The 21,291-nt window shown below is 60.0% G+C and overlaps 1 protein-coding gene across 8 annotated transcripts; it reads right to left on the reverse strand.

Annotated features, from left to right (window-relative positions):
* Window positions 1-1,127: 1,127 nt before the first annotated feature.
* MLXIPL (MLX interacting protein like) lies at window positions 1,128-19,341 on the reverse strand. Of its 8 annotated transcripts, none has more exons than XM_070484433.1 (17): window positions 18,954-19,341; window positions 15,153-15,259; window positions 10,896-10,978; window positions 10,634-10,723; window positions 10,289-10,333; window positions 9,530-9,731; window positions 9,325-9,405; window positions 6,294-6,463; window positions 4,335-4,863; window positions 4,058-4,125; window positions 3,832-3,979; window positions 3,566-3,681; window positions 3,353-3,472; window positions 3,075-3,202; window positions 2,876-2,999; window positions 2,161-2,290; window positions 1,128-1,889 (listed from the first exon to the last, which is right to left on the reverse strand). In XM_070484433.1, exons 1-17 carry the CDS (start codon window positions 19,244-19,246, stop codon window positions 1,771-1,773), a joined length of 2,553 nt encoding a protein of 850 aa, XP_070340534.1. In that variant the 5' UTR covers window positions 19,247-19,341; the 3' UTR covers window positions 1,128-1,770. The 8 variants fall into 8 exon arrangements, with proteins under 8 accessions (XP_070340534.1, XP_014705937.1, XP_070340532.1 ...); XM_014850451.3 differs by having other exon boundaries at window positions 3,832-3,982; XM_070484431.1 differs by having other exon boundaries at window positions 4,335-4,956; window positions 18,954-19,320.
* Between the last annotated feature and the right edge of the window lie 1,950 nt (window positions 19,342-21,291).

The following is a 21,291-nucleotide window of genomic DNA, read 5'->3' on the forward strand; positions in this document are numbered from 1 at the left end:
AGGCTGGGTGCATCTGTCACCCACACAGTAAAAAGTGGCTGAAAGCAGAGGCTCTGGAGACAGACAGTCTGGCTGCGCACCTCCCCAACGATGCATCCTTGGGCTAGTTGACCTCTCTGTGCCTCAATTTTTCCTCTATAAAAAGAGGATGATAGTAATATTGTGATAACTCTTCCATAATGCTATTTGCCAGGCACTGTTGCAAGTGCTTTATGTACATTTACTCTTAAATCCTCATAACAGGCCTGGAGAGGCGGGTGTTGTGGGGAGTAAGTGAGTTAATATACATAAAGCACTTAGAATTGTGCTTGGCACGAAGTAAACACTAGATAAGTGTGTTATTATTATCATCCACATGAATGAGGGAGAGTCAATGCCCACGGAAGACCGTCTCCTGTTTATATCCTGCAAACGTCTCCAGAAGTCTGAGAAGAAGTGAGAAGACCGGCCTCGCGGAGCTTGAATGTCAGCTCCATGAGGACAGGGTACAGCAGTGAGGAATCCCAGAGCCGAGACCAGCGCCTGGTCCATAATACTCCCTCAGGAAATATTTGTTAAATGGATCAATGAAAGGATCAATGAAGTATTGGGGCCATTTATCCCGACTTCCCATCTGGAGTTTCAGTTCCTTCTAAGCCATCCCAACCAGTTGCCATCCACCCTCTGCTTGCACATCTCAGAGTGGGGAGATCACTAGCCCCTGTGGCAGCATGTTCTCCTTCTGGATAGTTCTGATGGAAGACCCTGTCACTTCCCCTCCTTGGTCCTGCTCTGCCCTCTTCCAACCTGGAAGGTGGTGAGCCTCTCGGAACCCTCTCCTGGCCATGGAGGGAGGATTTCCAGGACAAGTATCTGTCATCTCTCAGCTGGATGACAGCAGCGGCCTATGACCGCTCTCCCTGCTTCTGCCTTTGCCCCATGTGGCCTGTTCTCAACTCAGCACCTGGAGGGATCCTGTTAAGAAGTTGTGTCTGATCTTGTCCCACCTCTACTCAAAACCCTCCAGTGACTTCCAGCTCAGAGGACAAGCCAAGGCCCTTTCATGGCCTGCAAGGCGCTCTGCAAGACCACCTCTTGCTGCCAACCAGCTCTCTCTCCCTCCCAGATTGAGACGTGCTGACAGCCCCCAACAGTTTTTGTTTTTATTGGTCAAAAGTTCTTTACAAAATCCATACACACGCATCCACACACACAAGATGCCTGCCCTGGTTTGGCCACCCCCTGCCCAGGTCTCTCCTGGGATCAGACCTTCCTGGCCTCACCCAGGGACGCCATCCTGCAGCCCCTCCAGGCTACCAGTGAAGGCACAGAGAGGGAACCTCCTCTTCTGCTTATCTGCTCAGAAACAGGGGCCTGTGCCCCACCGGCCGGGGAGCAGGGGGAGTGACAGGGAAACAGGATTGTCCACGTCCCTCCTTCAAGCTCCCTGAGTTGCCGGCTTAGGCCTCTGAGTGTCACAGCTGCTAAAGCTTCCAGATCATCTTCTGGTTGAAGCTTTCCCATCCCCCCTTTGCAGACTGGAAAATGGAGGTCCAAAGAGGGAGTATGAGTCCCCCAGGTCACAGCGTTAGTCACTAGTACAGCAGGGACTGCAACTCAGTTCTTCCCAGCTTCCAGGACGCGGGAAGAGACTTGGGCCTGGCTCAACCCTCAGGAAAGGGGACAGCCAGGGCCTGGGGCAGGAGGGAGGGCCCAGAAGTTGTCCCTGGAGCCCACACCCAGGGAAAGCAGCCCCAGGGCAGCTGAGTAAGCGGCAGGGTCTGGCCAGAGCTATAAAGGGTTGCCAAGGGTGCCCTCTGTGACCGCCCGTGTGGCTTGCTCGGGTATACAGCCCGGGTCCGTCAGGATACTGGTGGATGTGCTCAGCTGGCGTAGGGAGTTCAGGACAGCTGGGGAAAGAGAGAGACACCTCCTGGGGTTAGGGCCCCACCCTTGGATGCGGAAGACAAAAGGATGGGGGAGGTACTAGTTGGCAAGACCGTCAGCACCTCCTAGGACCTCTGTCTGCAGGTGTCCTGGTGGCCGGAGGACCATCGAGGGGGCATGGTGGGATGGCTGAAACTCCAGGCTGTTAAAGACAGGCTGGACCTGGGGCTGAGAGAGTGGAACCCCCTGTTCTGAGGCCTGGACACTCTGGTGGGAGGGAGGTGGCTCACGTACTTGGTCGGAGAGCAGGCAGAGAGCAGTACTGGTCCAGCCAGGCCAGCGAAGTCTGGCGGAGGCTCTGCAAGCTTGCCGTGGACACCATCCCGTTGAAAGACTCGAACAGAGGCCGGATGAGGATGCTGAACTGGGCCCAGGTCAAGGAGCAGGCCTGTCGTCCAGCCGATGCCCTCACACACCTCACATGTAGGCCTGACATCTGGCCCAAAGCAGGGGGAGGGCCTGGCCGGTGTGGAGTCTTGAACCCGTAGGACCCCTACTGTAGCTGCCCTCCACCCTGCCAAGGCCTGCAGCTCTCTGGCTCTCAGCCCCCTCCCGCAGCCCCTCCACCACCCTTCTTCTGGGCTGGACTATCCCCCATCCCTGGGCTTCCTGCCCTGGATCAGTCAAGAGCTTGACCAGGTAAGGGAGGGAGAGTTTCCACGTCCTCCCCAGGGCCCAGCTCACTTCCAAACCGGCCTTGGAACTTTCTGAGGGAAGGGCTGTGGTCTCCTCACCCAAGGGCTCCCCCCTTGGTTTCTTTCTGCTCCCAGCCCGTCACTGGGCAATCCTGCTAGCCACAATGCCAAGGGCCTAGAAGGAGGGGGCAGAACCGGAGCCCCTTCCCCTGGGAGCAGCTCTGAGACCCTGCCTGGCTGTGGAACCAAGCCTGTAGTCGGGCGTAGCCTGGTCCGGCTGCAGTGCTCACCCGGCCACTGGCAGGTGAGGATACCACCCAGAACTTCCAGTTGTGCAGTGTGCGGGCCCGGACATAGTCATCAAACATGTCTCGCATCTGGTCGAAACGCTGGTGTGTGATGGGCACCCCGGTGGCAGGCAGCTGCTGCTGGCACAGGCTGGGGGAATGGGGGGTGGGGTTGGGAGTCAGGCAGCATGCCCCCCGTCCCAGCGCCTGCACGTCCTCCACCTACTTAATGGCAGCGTTGAGCTCCTCGATCTGGTCCCGCAGCTGCTGGGCCTCCTCCTGCATGGCTGCCCGCTCCTGCTGCAGCATGGCGATATACTCGGCCGTCTTCTGCAGTGTGGTGGCTTTGCTCATCTGCGGGCATCACCAGGGATGGCTCAGGTGCTGGAGGCCCCTCATCCCGGGACCCACTGAAGCACTGGGGCCGGAGGAGGCAACTGTGCATGTGGAGGGCCCTGGGATTTGGTCTGGGTTCTAGGAGTGCCAGCCTGGGTGGGGCCTCACCTTGAGGCTGGGCTGGGCACTGAGCGTGCTCACCAGCCCGTGCAGGGTGTCAAATCCGAGCTTGATATTGAAGCGCCGCTTCTGCTCCGCAGAGATGTGTGTGATGCGCCGGCTCTCAGTCTTGAGGGCAGACAGCGAGTAGGGTGAGCCTAGGAGGGAGTGCGGGAGGCCCTGGGGGTGCACACAAATCTTGGGGTGGGGGGATGGTGCCACCTTGTTGTTGTCTGGACGGCCCCGGCTTAGGATGGGTTGAGGGGGAGAGATGCGGACGCTCAGAGTTCCCGGGCCTGGCATGGAGCTGAGCTCCCCAGACAGCCGCCGCTCACCTCCTGTGGCAGGGACACACAGACCCACAGACAGACCGACACAGGGGAGAGGGTCCTATTGTCTGTCCCTTCATCCTGGCCCCAGATACAGTCCCCCACTCCTTCCCTCACTCTGTCCCCGAGAGCCCCCCAGTTCCTGTAACCCCTCTTTACCGCTGGGTGCTGGAGGCGAGAGCCGCTCCACTTTGGGGACAATCAGGGGCCTGGGAGGGGCCAGTGTGGCTGGGCCAGGAGGTGGCCGGGGTGGTGTAGGGGCCGGGGTCGGGGGAAAGAAGGTGCAGGGGAACTCAGGGACCGTCTCCTGCTGGGGTGGAGAAGGGCGGAGAGTTGGGGTGAAGCCCCAGGGCTCGCCCCCACCTCCCAGTGCCGGCCATCTTACCGGGGACCCTGGGGGCCGAAGGAGTGTGCTGGACACAAGTGGTGGCTCCAGGGTTTGCTCAGGCTTGGCTGTGCACAGGCAGAACTGTGAGGGCCACTGGGGCTGGCCCCAACCCCATCATCACCCACACTCCTTATGGGTTCAGAGCCCACGTCCCTAATTCCTCGCCACCCTGCCCCCCAGCTGAGCCTGCCCCTTAACCTTCTCCTCTACTCCCACAGGATCCCTGCTTCTGCATTTGGTCCCCATCTGCCCCTCTCTCGACCCTGCGCCTCACCTGCTGTGAGTAGCTGTGTGAGGCAGGGGTTGTTGCCCCCAGCAGTGGCAGTGGGGCTGGCAGTGGCAGGGGCCAAGGTGCGGGGGCTGGGCTTCTGCCCCCTAGAGGATGGGGTGGGGGGCTTGCCTCTGGGCCGCAGGCCTTGGGGCACTGTGAAGTGAGGCCCCAGTGGGGGCTCCGGATACCCAGAGGGGAGAAGGGGAAAGGAGGAGGGGGTGGAATGTGGGGCAAGTGGGAAGGCAGTGGGAGCAGGCAGTGGGGACACTCCCGGGGCAGGAGGGACAGTAGGGAAGGAGAATCTGGGAGGGAAGAGAGACTCTTCCTGAAGCACAGCAGGGGGCGGAGCCATGGGAGGGAAGTGGGGTGGGGGACAGGGCTCCAGGCCAGGCCCTTTGGCAGGGGTAGAGTATTCGAGGAGGGGTGTGGGTGGGGGAGGGGCTGGGAGCTTGGGCTTGGGGTCTTCAGGAAGGAGGAAATCAGAGCTCAGGAAGGCACTGGAGTCCAGGGGGCCAGGGCAGCTGCTCCGAGCCTGGTTGGGAGGACAGATAGAGAGCAGGGGAGAAAGCTGGCCTTTGCGGCCACCCCGGCAGCCTCCTGCTTTGGCTGAACTCTGGACTGGGCACTAGGAGAGAGAGGAGAAATGATCCCTGCCCTCCATCACACACACCAGGGAAATTATAATTTAATAAGAAGAGGGAATGGAATACATTGATGCACAAATTAGGCATAAGAAAGAGCATCAATCTTCCTGCCCACCCATTCATTCACCAAATAATTTATCCATCCATCCACCAATCCGTTCACTAACCCATCCATCCATCCATCCATCCATCCATCCATCCACCCACCCATCCATCCATCCATCCTTCCATCCACCCACCCATCCATCCATCCATCCTTCCATCCACCCACCTACCCATCCATCCATCCCTCCTCTATCCATTCATCTACATATTTATTCTCATCTATGAGCTAGCTCATCTATCTTTCCATCAGCCCACCACATACTAACCCATTCACCAATCCATCCAACCATCTATGCTTCCTTCATTCATCTACCAACCCATCCATAATCCATCTATCCACCATCTATACATTCACCAGCCATGTATCCACCCACCAGCCCATTCATTGATTCACCAAACTCATTTATGAATTCATCTACCAGCCCATCCATCCAACCAACCACTCACCCACCTATGTATACACACCAACCCATGTAAGCATCTACCCCCATCTACAACCTGTCTATTCACCAACACACCCATCCATACACTCATTCATTCATCACTTGCTCAACCATTGGGTCACCATTTACCCAGTGCTGTTAATGTGCTTGAACTGTGTTAGGCATGGAAGTGCAGTGGTGAGGAAAACACAGCCCTTCCAGCAAGGAGCTCACTGTCTAGTCCAGGAGAGAGACCCCTCAGCAATGAACTGAAAAGTCTAATGATGGAGGGAAATGGCACCTATCTAACCTAGCAGCAGGGAGGCAACATCTGAATTGGGTGTGGCAGTTCCTGAGCCAAAATGGTAGACTCACTGTTTCCTAAGCATGCCTGCTCAGCTTCCTGACTCCACGCTCCCATTCATGCTTCTCCTCCCATCTGGCTTGCTTTCTACTGGTCTTTTCTTCTGTCCAAACCTGACCCGTTCACTAAGGCCCAGAACTCCCCCTCCTCCAGGAAGCCCTCCACAAGCAACCTAGCCCTCGGTGGTGCTCTGCTCCAAGCTCCCCTGCCCTCAGCCTCCCTCCCACAACCATCTTGTCAGTTCTGCTTCACCAGGGTCTTTCCTCCCCAGCTGAATTGCACCCTCCTGGAGGGCAGAGATGGGGTTTTTCTCCAGCCTCTTGGTCGACCAAGCACAGGACTAGCACCTGGGAAGTACCCTGAAAAACTCCTGGACATAGGCAGGTGAGTGGGACAGGGCTGGGGGGTGGGTGTGTGGCGAGCTCACCTGCAGGCGGTTATGCCCTGAGAGGTGGGTCATGGCTGAGGAGGCAGGGGGCACCTCTGAACCCAGGATCCCACTGCTGAAGGGGGAGTCGGCCATGGGGCTGAAGCTGGGGGGCTCTGGGAAGTTTGAAGGCATGGGCGTCTGTGGGGGGCGGTAGTTGGTGAAGAAATCTGTGATTGAGACACACAAGGCAGCAGCAGTCAGGGCTAAGGCCTGTCTGGAAGCAGGGGGAGGAGAGCGGGCCTCGTGCCCTGTCCCCAGGCCAGAGTGGTGGTGGGGTGGGGGCCAGCGGGGGAAGGGGGGGCTTCCACAGGAGATTGTGAAACTGGGAGAGTTTCTGTCTCACTCAGGGGAAGCAGCAACAGAGGCTCGAATGGGATGGGCCTGAGTGGGAGACAACGGGGGACTGTGTGGGGCTGTGAGCAGGACCCCAGGCAGCAGCCCTCCCATGGAGCCCCACACTTGACTCATGAGGCCCCCTTCCCCATCCCCAGCCCTGGGCACTCCCGTGTCTGCTCCTGTTACCAGCCCTGCTGGGGACATAAAGGGCAGTAAAAGTGCCAGGGAGGGAAAGGGGTGGGGTCCAAGGGAGGAGGTCTGGGACGGGGAGGAGCCCCAGGGTGACAGGAGTTCAAGGGGTGAGTTAGGGGTGAGGGGGCAGGCAGTCAGCGAATCTGGGACAAGTTGCTTTGTTGGAAGGTCAAGAGATGGGGCTACAAGGATGGAGCCCAGGCGTGGAGTGAAGGGGCTGAGGGGGTGACAGCAGGAGTCAGAGAGTGGGCTCAGAGTGGGGGGCTGGAAAGCCTGGAAGAGCTGGCGGGGTGGGGGCCGACGGCTTGTTTGAGGTGCGGGTTGTGTGAGCCCCAGGCTATTCTGGTTTGGGGAAGCAGCTGCCCGCGGCTTAACCACATCCCGGCCCGGGCGCCACCCGCCCACCCGCTCCCTTCCGGGCACCTTTCTCTGACCCTGACCAGCCTTCGGTCTGCACCAGCGCCCAAGGCCTCCTGGTCTGGTCAGATCTGACCTCACCAGCCTTTGATGGGCCCAGGCCCCAAGCCAACAGAGCTGGTCAGGTCTCTCTCCCAGGGGCCACCTCGAAGGAGACCCAGCAGTGGGACAGATATGACCACACAGAACCTCCAGCCTGACAGGGTTAAACCAGTGTGTGCCTCTTGTGTGACTCTGGGGCTCGGGTGTCGCTGGGCAGCTGGCTCTACGTGTCAGTGTGTGGTCTCCCCCGTGTCTGTCCCATGGTCTGTAGCTCTGTCTGTGTGCACCTGCCCTGATGTGAGGTGTTCTATGCTCACGTCTGTGTGTCTGAGTGTGTGTGTATGCGTGTCTTTCTCGGCCACAAGGTTAGAAGGTAGGGATCGTCTTGCTGTCCTGCTGCCTCCCTTTAACAGAAGGACTGGGTGGCAGAGGGTGAGCAGTCACTGATCCTCCACTCCCCCAGGACGATAAGCCTCGTCACTAGGCCCCTTGAGGTCTGGGCTCTAGAACCAGCTGCCTACTCAGCCCAGTCCCAGGATGACGGCCACAGAGCAGCTCCCTGCTCTTGTTGCTGCCCACTCCCCAGGTGTCACAGGCCTCATGGTGCAATGAGCTGCTGGGTCCATCACTGAGGCCCACCATCCCCTTACCATAGATTGCCCACTTGTCCTCACTGGCCTTGAGAGAAGTCGCTTCCTAGTCCTAGCCACCCGCTGAGCCTGAGTCCCTTCCTAGCCGCTGTCCCCCCACTGACCTGCCGTCCTCTCCCCAGCCCCTCTCCCATCATCAGCCCCTTCCCCTTCCCTCGGCACCCCTCACCAGACCACTTGTACCTCACCGAGCCCTCCCCTCACTAAGCCTCCTCCCTCCCTCGAGTTCCGGCCCCCTCACTGGGTTTCCTCTCAAGTGAGGAGCTCCTGGGGAAAATCAGAGGCAGCCCCGGTGGCCCCTGTGCTCCTGCCCTCCCTGTGCATGGAGCTCTTGAAGGGGCCACACCAGCCACCTCCTCTGCATGACATCCCCTACCACAGGTTGCCCATGCTCGCCCCCACCAGCAGCCACCCCGGATTGAGAGACGTCGCTTCCTAGCCCCAGGTTTGCCCAGAGCCGGGGGTGGGGGTGGCTGGGCTCCTACCTGTGGCAGGGGTCTGTGTGCCCAGACAGGGCCGCTGCCCTCCCAGGCCGGTTTGCTCCCAGGGCACTGCCATCAACACTTCTGCCCCCACAGTCCCCACTCCCGCCCAGGGCTGAGGCAGGGGTGGGGGTGGTTCCTCATTCCCTAGTTCCCGCCCCACAGGCCTCCACCTCTTGACTGATGGGCCCAGGACCCTGTGGGGAAAGAGTGGAGGGGTCACCGAAACTACGCCAGGACCTCCTTTCTGTCCCCTGGGTCTTGGCTGAGACAGGCTGAGCCCCGATGTCTACCTGACCCCCAGAATGGCTCCGGAGTCCCCAAAGTGTATGAACTTCGGGAGCAGTCTCCAAGACCCGCGGCTGAATGAAGAAAGCAACGTGGGAGAGTTGGTTGTGAAAATAGAAAGAGATATCTGTCCCCATGCGCTATTACAGACATCAGTACCTCTGGTGGGATGGAAGAAATGAGTGACCCGGTGCCCTGGGGGTCAGAAGACGGAGGCAGGGAAACACACCACTTTAGAAAGTGCCTTACAAGACACGATACCTGAGATTTTCTTAAAAATAATATAGCAGGGGAGAAGTGTGTGAAGTCTAGAAGAAACAAGACTGGCCAAGAGTGATAAATGTTGAAGTTGGTGATGGTTCCACGAGCATTCATTGAACTACTCTCTCTCTACTGGTGTGTATGTTTGAAATGTTCTTTAATAAATAGCTTTTAAAATTAATTATGTAAATAATAAATAGGCCCAAACAAATCAAAGTCCCTGAGAGAGTCCCAGCATCCATTGCTTTCCTGGGAACTCCCAGAGCCTGCAGCTCCAATGCCCTGGTCCCCTCTTCCCTGCCCAGGTTCCCTGTCTGACCCTGCCCGTCCACCCCACCCAGGGGGAGGGGCCTGCCCCACCTGAGATCTCCATGAAGTCATCCAGGCTGGGCTGCAGAGGTGTCAGGTCTGGCTGGATCATGTCAGCATTGCCGACGTAGGCTGGAGGGGGCAGTGGTGCCGTCAGGAACAGCAGGAAGGGTGGAGTAGGGGCACCCATCCCCCGCTGTCCCCTCTTGGCGGCCTGCACTCCCACAGGCCTCCTCTCCTGGGAGCAGGCCCTCACCGTCCTCTGGGGGCAGCTGCAGGGGCTTCGGGCTGGGCTGAGTCATGGTGAAGAGTGTGTCGGAGATGTCGGACAAAAAGCAATCGAGGTCCAGAAGCTGCCGCGTGCCGGGATCCTCCTCCGGGCCCCCCAGCAGCACGGGCACCACGCTGGAGAAGAGCTGCTCGCACCATCGCTCCGGTGGCTGCCACCCGCCTTCCGCCTAGGAGACAGAGCCATCAGCAGCCCCGCTCCTCCCCATCTGGGGACACAGGGGTCACCCACTGCCCCAGGCCCTTCCATATCGCCCCGGCCTGGGAGATGAAATGATCAGCTGGCTAGAAGGCCTCTCTTTGCACAGACCCTCCTCGCTTCTCTCTGGTGGGCCCAGTTTGCTGCCTGGAAGGCTAGGGTCACCCCACTGGCCTCTTAACATCGCCCCCCAGGCGACAGACAGGGATGGCCCGCTGAAGACACAAGGGTCCCCTTCCTGCCCCTGTGCTTATTCCCATCTGGACCCCAGTTCTTAGGGCCCTCCGTTCCCCCGTGCCTCCCCACCCCTTGCTCAGTCAACGAGAAGCCTTGGTGTTTTTCCACCACTGTGCCCGCCAAGGCTTCCCTCCCCAAGGGGAGAAGGGCTCAGTTAGTCAGAGGACAACAGCCTCGCCCACTCCCTCACTTCCCATCCTCACCCACAGCCACTGTCCTACTCCCGCCACGCCCCGCCCCCGCCCCCCCAGGAAGGAAGCTGTCAATTCTCTGGGTCCAGGGAGCACCCACCTGCTTGGGGGCCAGGAGATCCCCTTCTCTGCTGGACTTACGGAGCTGCAGGAACACAGAGAGGTGGACACTGTGTCCCTTGACCCCTCCTCCATCGTTCCCGCCAAGGCCTCCCCTACTCACAAGCTCCCACAGATCAAGGAGATCCCCCACTTCCCCTCAGGAGCTCCTCTGCCCTGGGAGGTAAGGAGCTGCAAGGGGCCCCTGTGGCCACACGGTGGCGCTGTCGGCCTGGATCTTAATGGAGGGCGGAGTCGGGGAGAGCCCCTCCAGCGCTCTTCCAAGAGAGGCGGTGGCAGCGGCCGCAGGGGAAAGGTCCGGAGCCTCCCCCGGGCCCCCACTGACCCGCTTCTTGTAGTAGATGCGCCACTTGTGGTACTCGCGCATCACCACCTCGATGCGCCGCTTCCAGTAATTCCCCTCCAGGACCACGGCCTGGGGAGGGTCGGGGAGAGGCTCAGTGCGAGGGTCAACACCAACGCGTCGTCCCCCCGCCGCGCCCAATCCGCGTCTGGGCCAGACCCTCCCGCCCAGGGCGAGGAGTGACGGAAAGTAGGGGCAGGCTTGGTGGGGAGGCAGGTGGGCGGTGGTCCTCAGTCTCAGCTACCTCCGGTTTCCGGTGCTCATCAGCCTCAGGCCCCTGCAGGGGGGTCACGAAGCCACACACGGGGCTCTTCCTCCGCTCCACATCTAAGAGAAGGGGGCCAGGTCAGCGGTGCCCAGCTCCGCCGTCTCGCACCCAAAGGGGACTAAGACTCAAGTGCCACACTGTGAAATCCTGCCTGGCTTTGGATCCTCAGATTAAGTGCCACCTCCTCCAGGAAGCCTTCCTGCCTGCTCTAGCCCTGCCATATCTCCCATTTCTATGCCCCTCTGTGAAACCTACCCCCCACACCTCCTCTGCCTTCCTTGGAAGCCTAGTAGGTGTACAGGCAATGCTTGCTGAATGGGATTGTGGGGCAGGCCACAAGAACTGAGCTGCCCCAAGAAGGTTCTGGTCAGATTGGCAGGCCAGGGGTCCCCTGACTCAGGCTCCTTAGTACGGCCCTCGCTCATCTCAGAGAACCACTGCTTGTCCTTCAGGCCACCTACTTGAGCCTTTTTTCCACCTCCTCCACTCCCCTCCCCTCTCCAATCCTTTTGACCTATAAACACATGCCAGGCTCTCTGTCACCTCCCAAACTTTCCCTTCCCTTGTTCCCTGAACAAGTTCACCTTCTTCCCCTCACCTCTTTGGTTCCCCTGAGACTCTGGCAGAGTGTCACTCACCACCTGCACTTCTGCATCTCCCAGTCCCACCTTCACCTCCTGTAGCTCAGCCTCCACCCCCACGCCCGTCCCACCGACCCAGCTCCTGAACTCAGGGCCCTGGCCCTCCCCAGTCCCATCCTCCTGGACCTCAACTGCTGAGCAGCCCCCTCCTCCCTCACCACCCCTCTCCTGCCTCAGCCCCGGGAGCCTTTCCTCTGTTTCCCAGCCTCCCTGACCGCTTTTCACCGGCCCCTCTGCAAGGCCCAGCTCGCGGCCTCTCTCATCCTGCCCTTGTCCAGTCTCAGACCCATTTCCCAGCTGCCTGGGGAACCTCCACTAGGATGTCCCAAAATGTGTTCCTCTCACATGTTTGGGAGCATCCCTCCCAAGCCTTTGCCTCCCTGCCAACACAGCCTCTCAGTCACAGGAACTCCCCATGACGCCCGGGGTTCCCGTCTAATCCCAGCACTCTCTCAGTTCCAAGGACCTGGGACATTTCCTCCTCCACATTCTCCCTGTCACCCCCTGGTCTGGTGTCATTTCTCACCTGACCTCCCTGTCTCCAGCCTCAACACCCTCTAGTTCTTCTTCCTGCTGTGGCCAGGCCAGTTCCCCCTGAAGCGCACTTCAGGCCTGAAGCCCTCCACGGCTCCTGAATCCTCCAGGATAAAGTCCATATCCCTTAGCTTGGCTTCCAAGGCTCCACGACTGGCCCTGCCTGCTCCTCCCCTTTCGTTCTCCTTCATATGCGCCACCTTGAAGCCAAACAGTGTCTTGCTGTTGCCCCACACAACCCACACTCTGGTCTTATTCTACACGGCACTGCCCTTCCCTCCTCTGCCTTGTCCACATCTGCCCATCTGTCAGGAGAGCCCGGGGTAGCCCCCTTCCAGGAAGCCTTCCCTTCTCTGAAACCCCATGGTCCTGTCTGCCTCACTCTCCGCCCAGCCCTGGCCATTTCTCTGCGTGCTGGCCCCCGCTGGGAAGGAGAGCAGGAGCTGTGTCCTTTGGCCCCGAATCCCGGCATCTGGCACGGAGCTTGGCACACAGCAGGCCTTCGAAAAGCTGGAACCCCCAAGCAGTGACTCTTCCTGGCAGTCCTGACAAAGAGGACAATCGTTCACCCTTCATGGGTGTTGGTGGGGGCCCATCCTGCCTCAGCCCTCGGCAAACTTCCTCTGGGACAAATGAGGACACAGAGGAGGAGGACCACCCAAACATCAAATTTATTGGGACCTTCAGCATCATTTACAAAGTTCTGTCCTAAAGGACATTTCCGAAACTATTCCCATGGGATTGGGGGAGGGGGTCTGTCCTGGTGGCTGAGCATGGCTTGGACAGAAAACAAAGGATGGGCCCAGGGGGTGAGAGCAAGAAGGGTCTCCAAGAGTATCTGCCCCTGGCTTATACTCTTGAGACAGGGCTGAGCAGGCCTGGCTGGGCTCTCCCTCCCCTGCCAGGGATCCTGCACTCTGGACGGAAGGGCAGTGACCATGTGGCTTCCTGGAGCTGGGGCGGGCTTTATCGATGAGTTCACCACTGATAAGTTCATCCGTTCCATGCAGCCACCTAATACACGCTGGGGCAGGGTAGCCCCGGGGGGTCAGGACGCTCCGAGCTTAGGTGGGAGAGCTAATGAGAGCACACATACAACATGAGCGAGTGCATGGGGAGAGTCGGCCCCCAGAGGCGCACAGTGCTCGGGGGGGCTCACGGGACACCCAGACGAGTTTGGGATGTGGGAAAGGAAGGCGTCTGGGAGGCCAGGAGCCTGGGGAGGGGTGGCAGGCTCGAGGAGGCGGGGCCAGTCAGCCTTCCAGCAGTCTCCTTGTCTCCCTTTCCTGAAGCCCACCCTCCAACCTTGGGTGCTCAGGGAGGAGGGGGCGTCCTGACATTTGTTGTGTGCCTGCGTGTGCTGCCCCTGCGACCACAGTAATAACAATAAATGCCAGCAGCGCACCTTCCGGGGGCCCCTGAGCATGAGGGCCTGGGCTGAGGCATGGATGCTCTCACTGAAGACCCACGGCAAACCTCAGCAGCAGGCTTCCTATTATTCCCATTTTACAAGTGAGCAGGCTGTGGCTAGCAGAGGCCAGGGACTCTCCCAAGGTCACACAGCTAGCGCATGCTAGAACTTGCCTCAAACCCACCTCCATCTGTCTCAGAATCTGGAGTCCTCCCAGCACCCTATGCACTAGCTGGAGACCAGAGTCTGTCTGTCTGGGCCAGGACCCCCGGTGGCATCAGAAATTTATTCTGCAGAGACAGATATTTGTGTCCCATCCAGCTTTGGGGGGGCAGGGTGAAACTCTGTGGGGGGACACTGACTCCCCCTGGCCTAAAAGCCTTATTGTTTGGCCAGGGCCCTCCTGCAAGTTCTCAGAAATGGCAGAGACCCAAGAAAACATTCAAAAGGCACAGAGCTCCCACTGCCCGGCCAGGCGACCTGCGTGTTCTCAGATGAGGACGGGAAGCCAGCCAGCTGGGAGCTGTGGAAGGAGTGCCAGGCTGAGAGCTGGAGAGCCCTGACTGGCTGGCCACACCTCTGCTTCTTTTATGCCCTGTGACCCTGAACAAGTCACTCACCTTCGGGGCCTCAGTCACTCCTCCATGAAATGGGGGTGATAATACCTATCTCCCCGGGTTGCTAGGAAGCCTTAGAGAAGATGATCTGTGACAGTGCCAGGCACATAGGTGAACAGAGACGAGAAAACACTCCCTCTCTCTGCTTGGATGGAACCCAGGGGGGACAGTACAGAGAATGCCCTGTGTGCACCGTCCTGGGCCAGGCTTCCCATTGCAGTGCAGCCTTTGATCCTGCAGCAGCACCGAACTGAGCTGGACAAGGTCCCAGCACACGGCCGACAGTCCAAGCCCTCTCAGCCTCTGCTACCCTGCCACAGGGGTGAGTGAGTCTTGTATCCCCAAATAAATGACCGTGACCTCCTCAAGGGTACATTGGATTCAACCATCATTTATTGAGCACTAACTTTGTGCCAGGCCCGTTCCTACCCATTATCCTTGTGCCAACCATGCAAGGTAGGACTACTGGCCTCATTTTATAGATGAGGAAATAGGTTCAGAGAGGTTAGACACTTGCCTGCAGTCACACAGCCAGCAAGAGGCAGAAACAGGGTGGGAAACCAGCTCTGGGTGACTCCAAGTCCAGAGTCCCTTCTACTATACCACATGACCTCTCTGGGCGCCCTCCCCAAAATCTCCATCGGGGGGCTCCTACTGGGTGTTCAGAAAGGACTTCAATGAAAGGCTGGTGGAGACCAGTGGAAGATTCTCAGTTTCCCCATTTGCAAAGTGATGCAATCGGCCCAGACATTGTCTGACGCCTCTTTCCGCCCCGGCCTTGGAGGCGCCTGACTGCACTAATGGGATGTGGAATGGGTCTTGAACTCTTCCCCAAATCTCAGCCCACCTTAGGACTTCCAAGGGGTGACCCCTGCTGTGCCCAACTTCACATTCCCCAAGGCCCTCTGGGGGTCCAAAGCTGTCCTGGTGCTGGGGGCCTGGTCTCCCCAAAAGACCAGCAGCCCTCTGCTGGTGCCGGCCCCGAGGGCCCTGGGGGTTTCCTGGGCAGCCCCACATGCAGCCCACTCACACTGGATATACCAGGCCCTCCAGATGGCGTTGTTGAGGCGGATCTTGTCTCGGCAGAGCAGCTTCAGCCCTTTGAAATTCTTCCACTTGGGGGAGACCAGCTTGCCGCTGTTAGAGGGAGAGGGCTGGGTCAGGGGGTGCTGGAGAAAGGGGAAAGTGGGAGGGCGCTTCTGCAGGGCTGGCTCCACACTCTTCCCCTGCACCAGGCACTCACCTAGGGTGGGCCATTTGAGGGACCCCCTCACTCTAACTGACCTGAGATTCCTACCAAGACTCAGACCTTTAAAATACCCTCCCAGGTCCCCACTAGGGGCCCTTGTGTTCTCTGGTGAGACCTGCTTGTTAATCTGCTGCCAGAACCAAAGCCAGGGCTGAACCCTGTTGATCAGCTCAGTCCTCATACCCACAATGCCCAGCGGCCTCACAGGCCTCGTCTTCTAGGCTGGCGAGGGAGGGTTCTGGGACCCATTTCTTACTAAAGGAAATTGAGCCTCGGGAAGGGTAAGGGACATGCCCAAGGTCACATGGGGGAGACTCACTCAGGCCCTGTGGCTTTTTCTCCATCAGTCCTGCTGGGCCCCTTAGGCCCAGGGGATGGATAAAGTTTGTCCAGGTGGAGAGGGAGCCTTTTCACTGCCCTTCTGCTGTCTGTCCAGTCCCAAACCCCAAGATGCCAATCTGGACCAAGCAGGAAGGTGTGCCCTGTCTCAGGGGTATGCACAAGACAATGGTAATCAGGGCCCAAAGGAAGGCAGCTAGGATGGTGGAGTGGTGGCAGTGGACAGACAGCACCCTGACTCTGACCCTAGCAGTCAATCAAATCCACCAGACGGAAGGGCTCCACACAGGTGAGGAGCTTGCTAGGCACAGGCCAAGCCTGCCACCCGCCGGGAGCTGACCTAGGTCATGATGTTCAGGGTCTTAGACCCCCGCCGGTCCCTTCCTCCCTCCCGGCCTCCTCGTGGTCCACAGGCCGGGGGTGTATCCAAGTCTCCTCTGGCCCACTTTCTCCAACCCTTGCTCACATGCAATGCTGAGGCCCCAAGGCTTAGGCTGCAGAAAGCCAGGCCTGCTCTCTCCAGGGACCTCTCCCTCATCCTAGGGGTGAGGGGTGACTGGGTGGTAGTCTGACTCTGCAACCCCTTGGGTACATGGGTCACTGGATCCCCTCTCCTCTCTGGTCTCCAGGATCCTGTGTTTGCTTTGGGGATGGGGGGTGGGGGGGACTGCCACCCAGGGCACAACAGGCCTCATTACCCAAATCGAGTACACAGCCTAAGCACCCAGGCCTGCTGGCCGGCCCTCTCCCTCCCGAATGAGATAAACACCATCTGTCCAGCAGGGAGACATGAGGGGAGGGGCACTCTGATACCTCCTGGGCCAGCTTCTTTTGTGGCACCTGGGGGGACTCCTGAGTTTGTTGCGCCTGCCTGTATCCCAGCAACCTCCCAGCCCACTCTGACCACTCAGTGCCCCACCCCCAGCCTGCCTGCCCTCTCTCCTCCATTTCCCTGCTGAGCCTGTGGCTTTGTGGCCAGGCAGGGTTGGGGGAGATGAGACAGTGACAACATCCAGGCCCAGGAGGAAAAGATTTGGGCTGTGCTGGGCCAGGCAGGGGAGGGGAGTGGAGGGGTCCAGCCTGGAGCAAAAGCCTGGGGCCAGGGTTCAAGATCTTCTTAGACCAACAGAAAATCCGGGAATCTTGGGGATGGGATGGGATGGGGAAGACTCAGAACTAGCTCAGCCCCCCACTCCGCCCCCGTGTCTCCCTATCTCCCTAAGGAACTCCTTTAGTCTCCCTGACTGGGTCTTGCTTGCTCCCCCACATCCCTGAGGCCATGAGTAAGTGTTTTCTTGGAGGTTCCAGAACCTGCCTCCCTGGGGCTTCCACCCACAGAACCATGGAACATGGACCTGCTTCTAGAAGAGAAGGCCCCCCTCAGCCACACTGCCCTGCTGAAGGGAAAGCTGGCCAGTCCTCCAGCACCTTGCCTTGCTGTCCCCTTCCCATCCAGTCACTCTCTTGGGACACCCTGGCTTCTGCAATCCTCTCCCCTCCCGGGAACCCCTGTAATTAGGGGTCTTTAGGGGCTAAAACTGTTCCAGTCTTAGCCTGTGTTTTCTTCTACCAAATGGGGGAATCCGAAAGTTCCTCTAGAACTCAGCCACCTCCCTGCCCTGTGCTTAGGCCCCCAGCCAGGGCCGGACAGCTAGATGGGATATTCCGGGGGTTTAGGGGAAAAGCACAGCCCCCTTCACCTCAGCTGCCCCGACTGGGGTCACCTCAGCCCCCAGTCAGCCTCTTAGTGGGGGTCGTTCTCGCAGTGTGCTCCCTCCCCTCCCTTGCCACCTCCCCTGAGCCTCCTCGCCTTTTGGTCACCCAGGGTCCAGGGTGGAGGGTGGGCATGAGCCAGCGCAGGTGGAGCGGCGTGTGGTATAAAGCAGGAAGCTGAAGTTGGGGGTGGGTGGGACATGGGGGGCCCTGGGAGGACCTGGGGTGGAGAAGTGCCCGCATCCGGTGTACCAGAACCTTGGATGCCCTGTCTCGAGCGTCCCGTGATGCCCGAGTGGGGGAGGGAGGAAAGGGACGGGAATTTGAACTTTCCACATCGTCCGGCGCCCTGGACGATCAGGTTGCAACATGACCTGGGCTGGGGCCAGAGCTTGTGGGCCAAGGTTACACCGCTCCAGCCAATGGGGTCGCGGCTGGGCGGCCGCGGTTGGGGGTGGGCCGCACTCCCCCGCAATCTCCACCCCGGCTCCGGCTCCCAGTCAGAGCTACAAGTGCGAGTCCGTAGCCAGCAGTTCTCAGAAGGGGAGGAGGCGCCGCGGAGGAAGAGGAATATTTGCACAGAGAAAAGATCAAGGCTGGCCGATCCTCCTTTCTCCCCTACGGTTTTCGTTGATAATTTATCCTGGCCCCTCCGCTCCAGGGAACTTTGCTCCAGGGCACTGGGCCAGGACCCTGGTTCGCGCCCTCCCCAGGGACGCGGGTGTGGAGCTCTGGGCGGGCGCGGCCCTCGCGCTCTGCAACGCGCTAGGCGGGGGTCCCATGCTGCGTTAGGCGCTCGGCCCCGCGCGGCGACCCGGGTAGGCGAGCCCAGGCCTCTCGGGTACCAGCCCCGAGCGCCTGCAGCACCCCCTGCCGGGCCACGGCTGGGAACCTCTGCAAGCTGCGCCCCCCTGGGTCCGCCCAGGGCACCCTCCTCCCGCCACCCTCGACCTAGTAGGTCAAGAACAGGTGTCCCGGCAATTAGGGGGTGCGGGGTGGACGAGAGGCTGGGTTTCGGTCGACTTTGCTATGAATTAGGACAACCAGGGGCACGAGGAGTATCTCGAGGGTGCAGGAATAGAGTGGTTCTGGGCCGGGGCTGCAGGGGAGGGAGAAGAGGGCTGCAGGTGGTCGGGTGGAGTGGCCCCGGGGTGGAGAGTGGGGTTAACAGCATGGCCTAGGGTCCTGGGAGCGCGAGAGTTGCCCTTGCATTTCTTTGAGGGGCAAAGGAGTCGGGATCGCGGAGAGGGGCCCGCGGTGGGCCTGTGGAGGTCGAGGCGGAGGGAAGGTGGTGCGCGCCCTCGGGAGGGAGGAATGGGAACCAGGCGGTATGCACGCCGGTCGGGGGGCCGGTGCGCTGGGCCAGGGTCAGAGGACGCTCGGGGCTTGGGTAGGGGTTGTCCAGGGTGTGGCTGGAGTATCCAAGGGCAGCCAGGGACCAAGGCTCGGGGCCGGGTGGGGTGTCCGGGGCCCCAGCGCGCCGTCCCACCAAGGAGGGCCGAGGCCGTCGGGCCCCGGAGCCGCCCTCACCTGTAGGCCAGGCTCATGCACTCGAAGAGGCGGGTGAGTGTGGGGTCGATGCTGCGCGGCCCGAAGTCGGCGAGCCCCACGGGCCCCTCCTGGTCGCGCCGCCGGGTCAGCGAGTCGCTGTGCGGCGACGACACCATGAAGTGACCGCTGTGGATGACCTGCGAGCGGAGCAGCACGCTCGCGCTGCGCCGGATACTCGGACCCTCCGAGTCTGTGTCAGAGTCCGAGTCCGGGCAGGGGACGACCCGCTGGCCCTGCAAGCCCGCGGCCAGACCTGCCAGCGCTCCAGCCATGGTCACCGCTGCTGCCGCCGCCTCGCCTGGGCACGCAGGGGCCCCGGGCACCGCTCCTCGGGCCAGACCAGCCTCATTAGCATAGCCCCGCCCCACAATCCCAATTGGCAGTTCGGGGCGACCCCGCCTAGGGAGCGGACGAGGCGGGGCTTGTATTAGCATAATCAATACGCCAGGTGTGCGCGCTCGGGCCGGGGAGTTCCCGCGGGTCTGGAGTTTGGAAGAGGAGGAGGTCCCTATCTCCTCTCCCGCCTTTCCTTCTGCTGTGACCACTTCGAGTCCCGGTACAACCGCCCCTACTTCGCTCAAAAAGGGTCTCTGGAGGAGTCAACTATCAGTCGTTCACCCCTGAGCCTGGAAGCGCCTCAGTGCCTGGGGTTCCTGCTTCCAGGGGCGCCCTCCGGTGAGGCCCTTCACCTAATTACTACCAACCTGACTTCCCCGATCTCCGGCTCACATTCACCCCCTCTCAGTCCTCCACAAAGCTGGAAGCACCCACCTCTCCCGAGTCTTGTGTGGCACACAGGGAGGTCTCAGCACCCCCAGTTACCATTATGATCATCACTACGCCTGCACAGAGGCCCCAGAGGGTTACATGAATCCCGCGCCGCCGGCGGGTTCGGTACAGTGGTGATGGGTGACGCTGGCAGGGTGGAGCCTTGGTCACCCTGCCCTGGACATCCCCAGGCAGGCCATTGCTCAGGAGCTCTGGACCCGTCCTCTCACCGACCATGAGGTTCAGCTTATATTCTTGCTCTGCAGGCCCTCCTCTCAGCCTGAGGATACAAACCAGACTGTTTGGTCTGAGGTATTCACACCTGTCCCCTCACTGGCACCTTTAACAACCCTCAGAGGTGGGGTTCTTGCCCCACTTCGAGGGGACACCAGAGTCCACAGGAGGAAACACACCCAAGGATCTACAGAGGGACAGTAACAAAGCCGGATCTAGGATTCGAGGTTTCCCACCCAGGGCTGTCCCTGGTAGGGGGCAAGGGAGGGCTGGAGGCAATGCTAACCTTCCTTGGCTTTTGCAAGGTGTGGTCCATGTGTGGTCATAGGAGGGAAAGGGGAGGAGGTGGTCAGCTGGGGGCTAGAGGCTTGGAAAAGGGTCCCACACAGCATTTTCTTCCATGGTAGGGCCACACAGTCCCACACTCAAACAGCAGTGCCCTGAGGGCCCGGGGAACTCCTGACATATTGAAATGCTTACCAGAGGCTGCTGATAGGCCCGCGCTTCCACCCACCCATGTCCCTTGGCCAGGTACCCTCTGTCCCTGCCAAACAGTCACCTCATGTTCCCAGGAACCCCAGCTGCTCTCCCCCACTTGCTCCCTGCTGCTCTCTGCAGGGGGTGCATTCCCCCTGCTCATCTCTGCCGAATTCTGGGGGCCCTTGGGTGCCCACCTCAGCCTGCCTCCTCTGGAGAGAGAGCCATCCCTAAGTGGCCCTTTTGGGACCCATGGCACAGAGACCAACAGGATGACTACTTATCCCTTAGGTGCCTGTCTGCCTTCTCCCCCAGCCTGTGGGCCCTAGAGTGTCTGAACCCCCACACTGGTCACTAGGGATTTGGGGATGCTTGGAGCAGGGGGTGCTTAGTGCACTGAGAGGAGATGGTGGCCACGGTGGTGGGGGGGAGGGCGGGGAGAGGAAGCAGGGTCTCTTGGAACCTCCTAGCTGGCAGAGACGTGAATTAATCCTTGCTCTGCCCCTAATTCCATGAAGGACCCTGGGCAAATCGCTGTCTTGCTGGGGTTCTGTCTTTCCACCTGTAAAATGGGGAAGTTGAATTCAGTGATTTCTTAGGGTCCCGCAACTCTCACCACCCTTGTGTCTCTGCTCTCAGTGTCCCCAGCTCACCCTACCGTGCTCCCCCAGGCCTCCTGTCCCCAGGAGAAACTCTCAGCATTGTCTCCTGCGCTTCAAGAGACTCTTCCCTGAGCCAGGCCTCATTGGGTGCATTGTCTCCCTCGCTCCATGAGGCTCCCTTTCCCCTGCCATCGGCTGGCCTCGACAGGCATCTGCACCCCATTTCTGCCCTCCTC

The sequence above is a fragment of the Equus asinus genome, chromosome 14 (genome assembly GCF_041296235.1).
Source record: "Equus asinus isolate D_3611 breed Donkey chromosome 14, EquAss-T2T_v2, whole genome shotgun sequence".
Classification (NCBI taxonomy): Eukaryota; Metazoa; Chordata; class Mammalia; order Perissodactyla; family Equidae; genus Equus; species Equus asinus.

Excerpts from the sequence above, each read along its gene's own strand:
- MLXIPL (XM_014850447.3), bottom strand. The coding sequence starts at position 19,246 with ATGGCTGGAGCGCTGGCAGGTCTGGCCGCGGGCTTGCAGGGCCAGCGG. Across the intron at positions 10,724-10,895 it reads ATGAGCACCGGAAACCGGAG|GCCGTGGTCCTGGAGGGGAA; the intron begins GTAGCTGAGACT and ends GACCCTCCCCAG. Across the intron at positions 10,334-10,633 it reads GCATCTACTACAAGAAGCGG|CTCCGTAAGTCCAGCAGAGA; the intron begins GTCAGTGGGGGC and ends GTGTTCCTGCAG.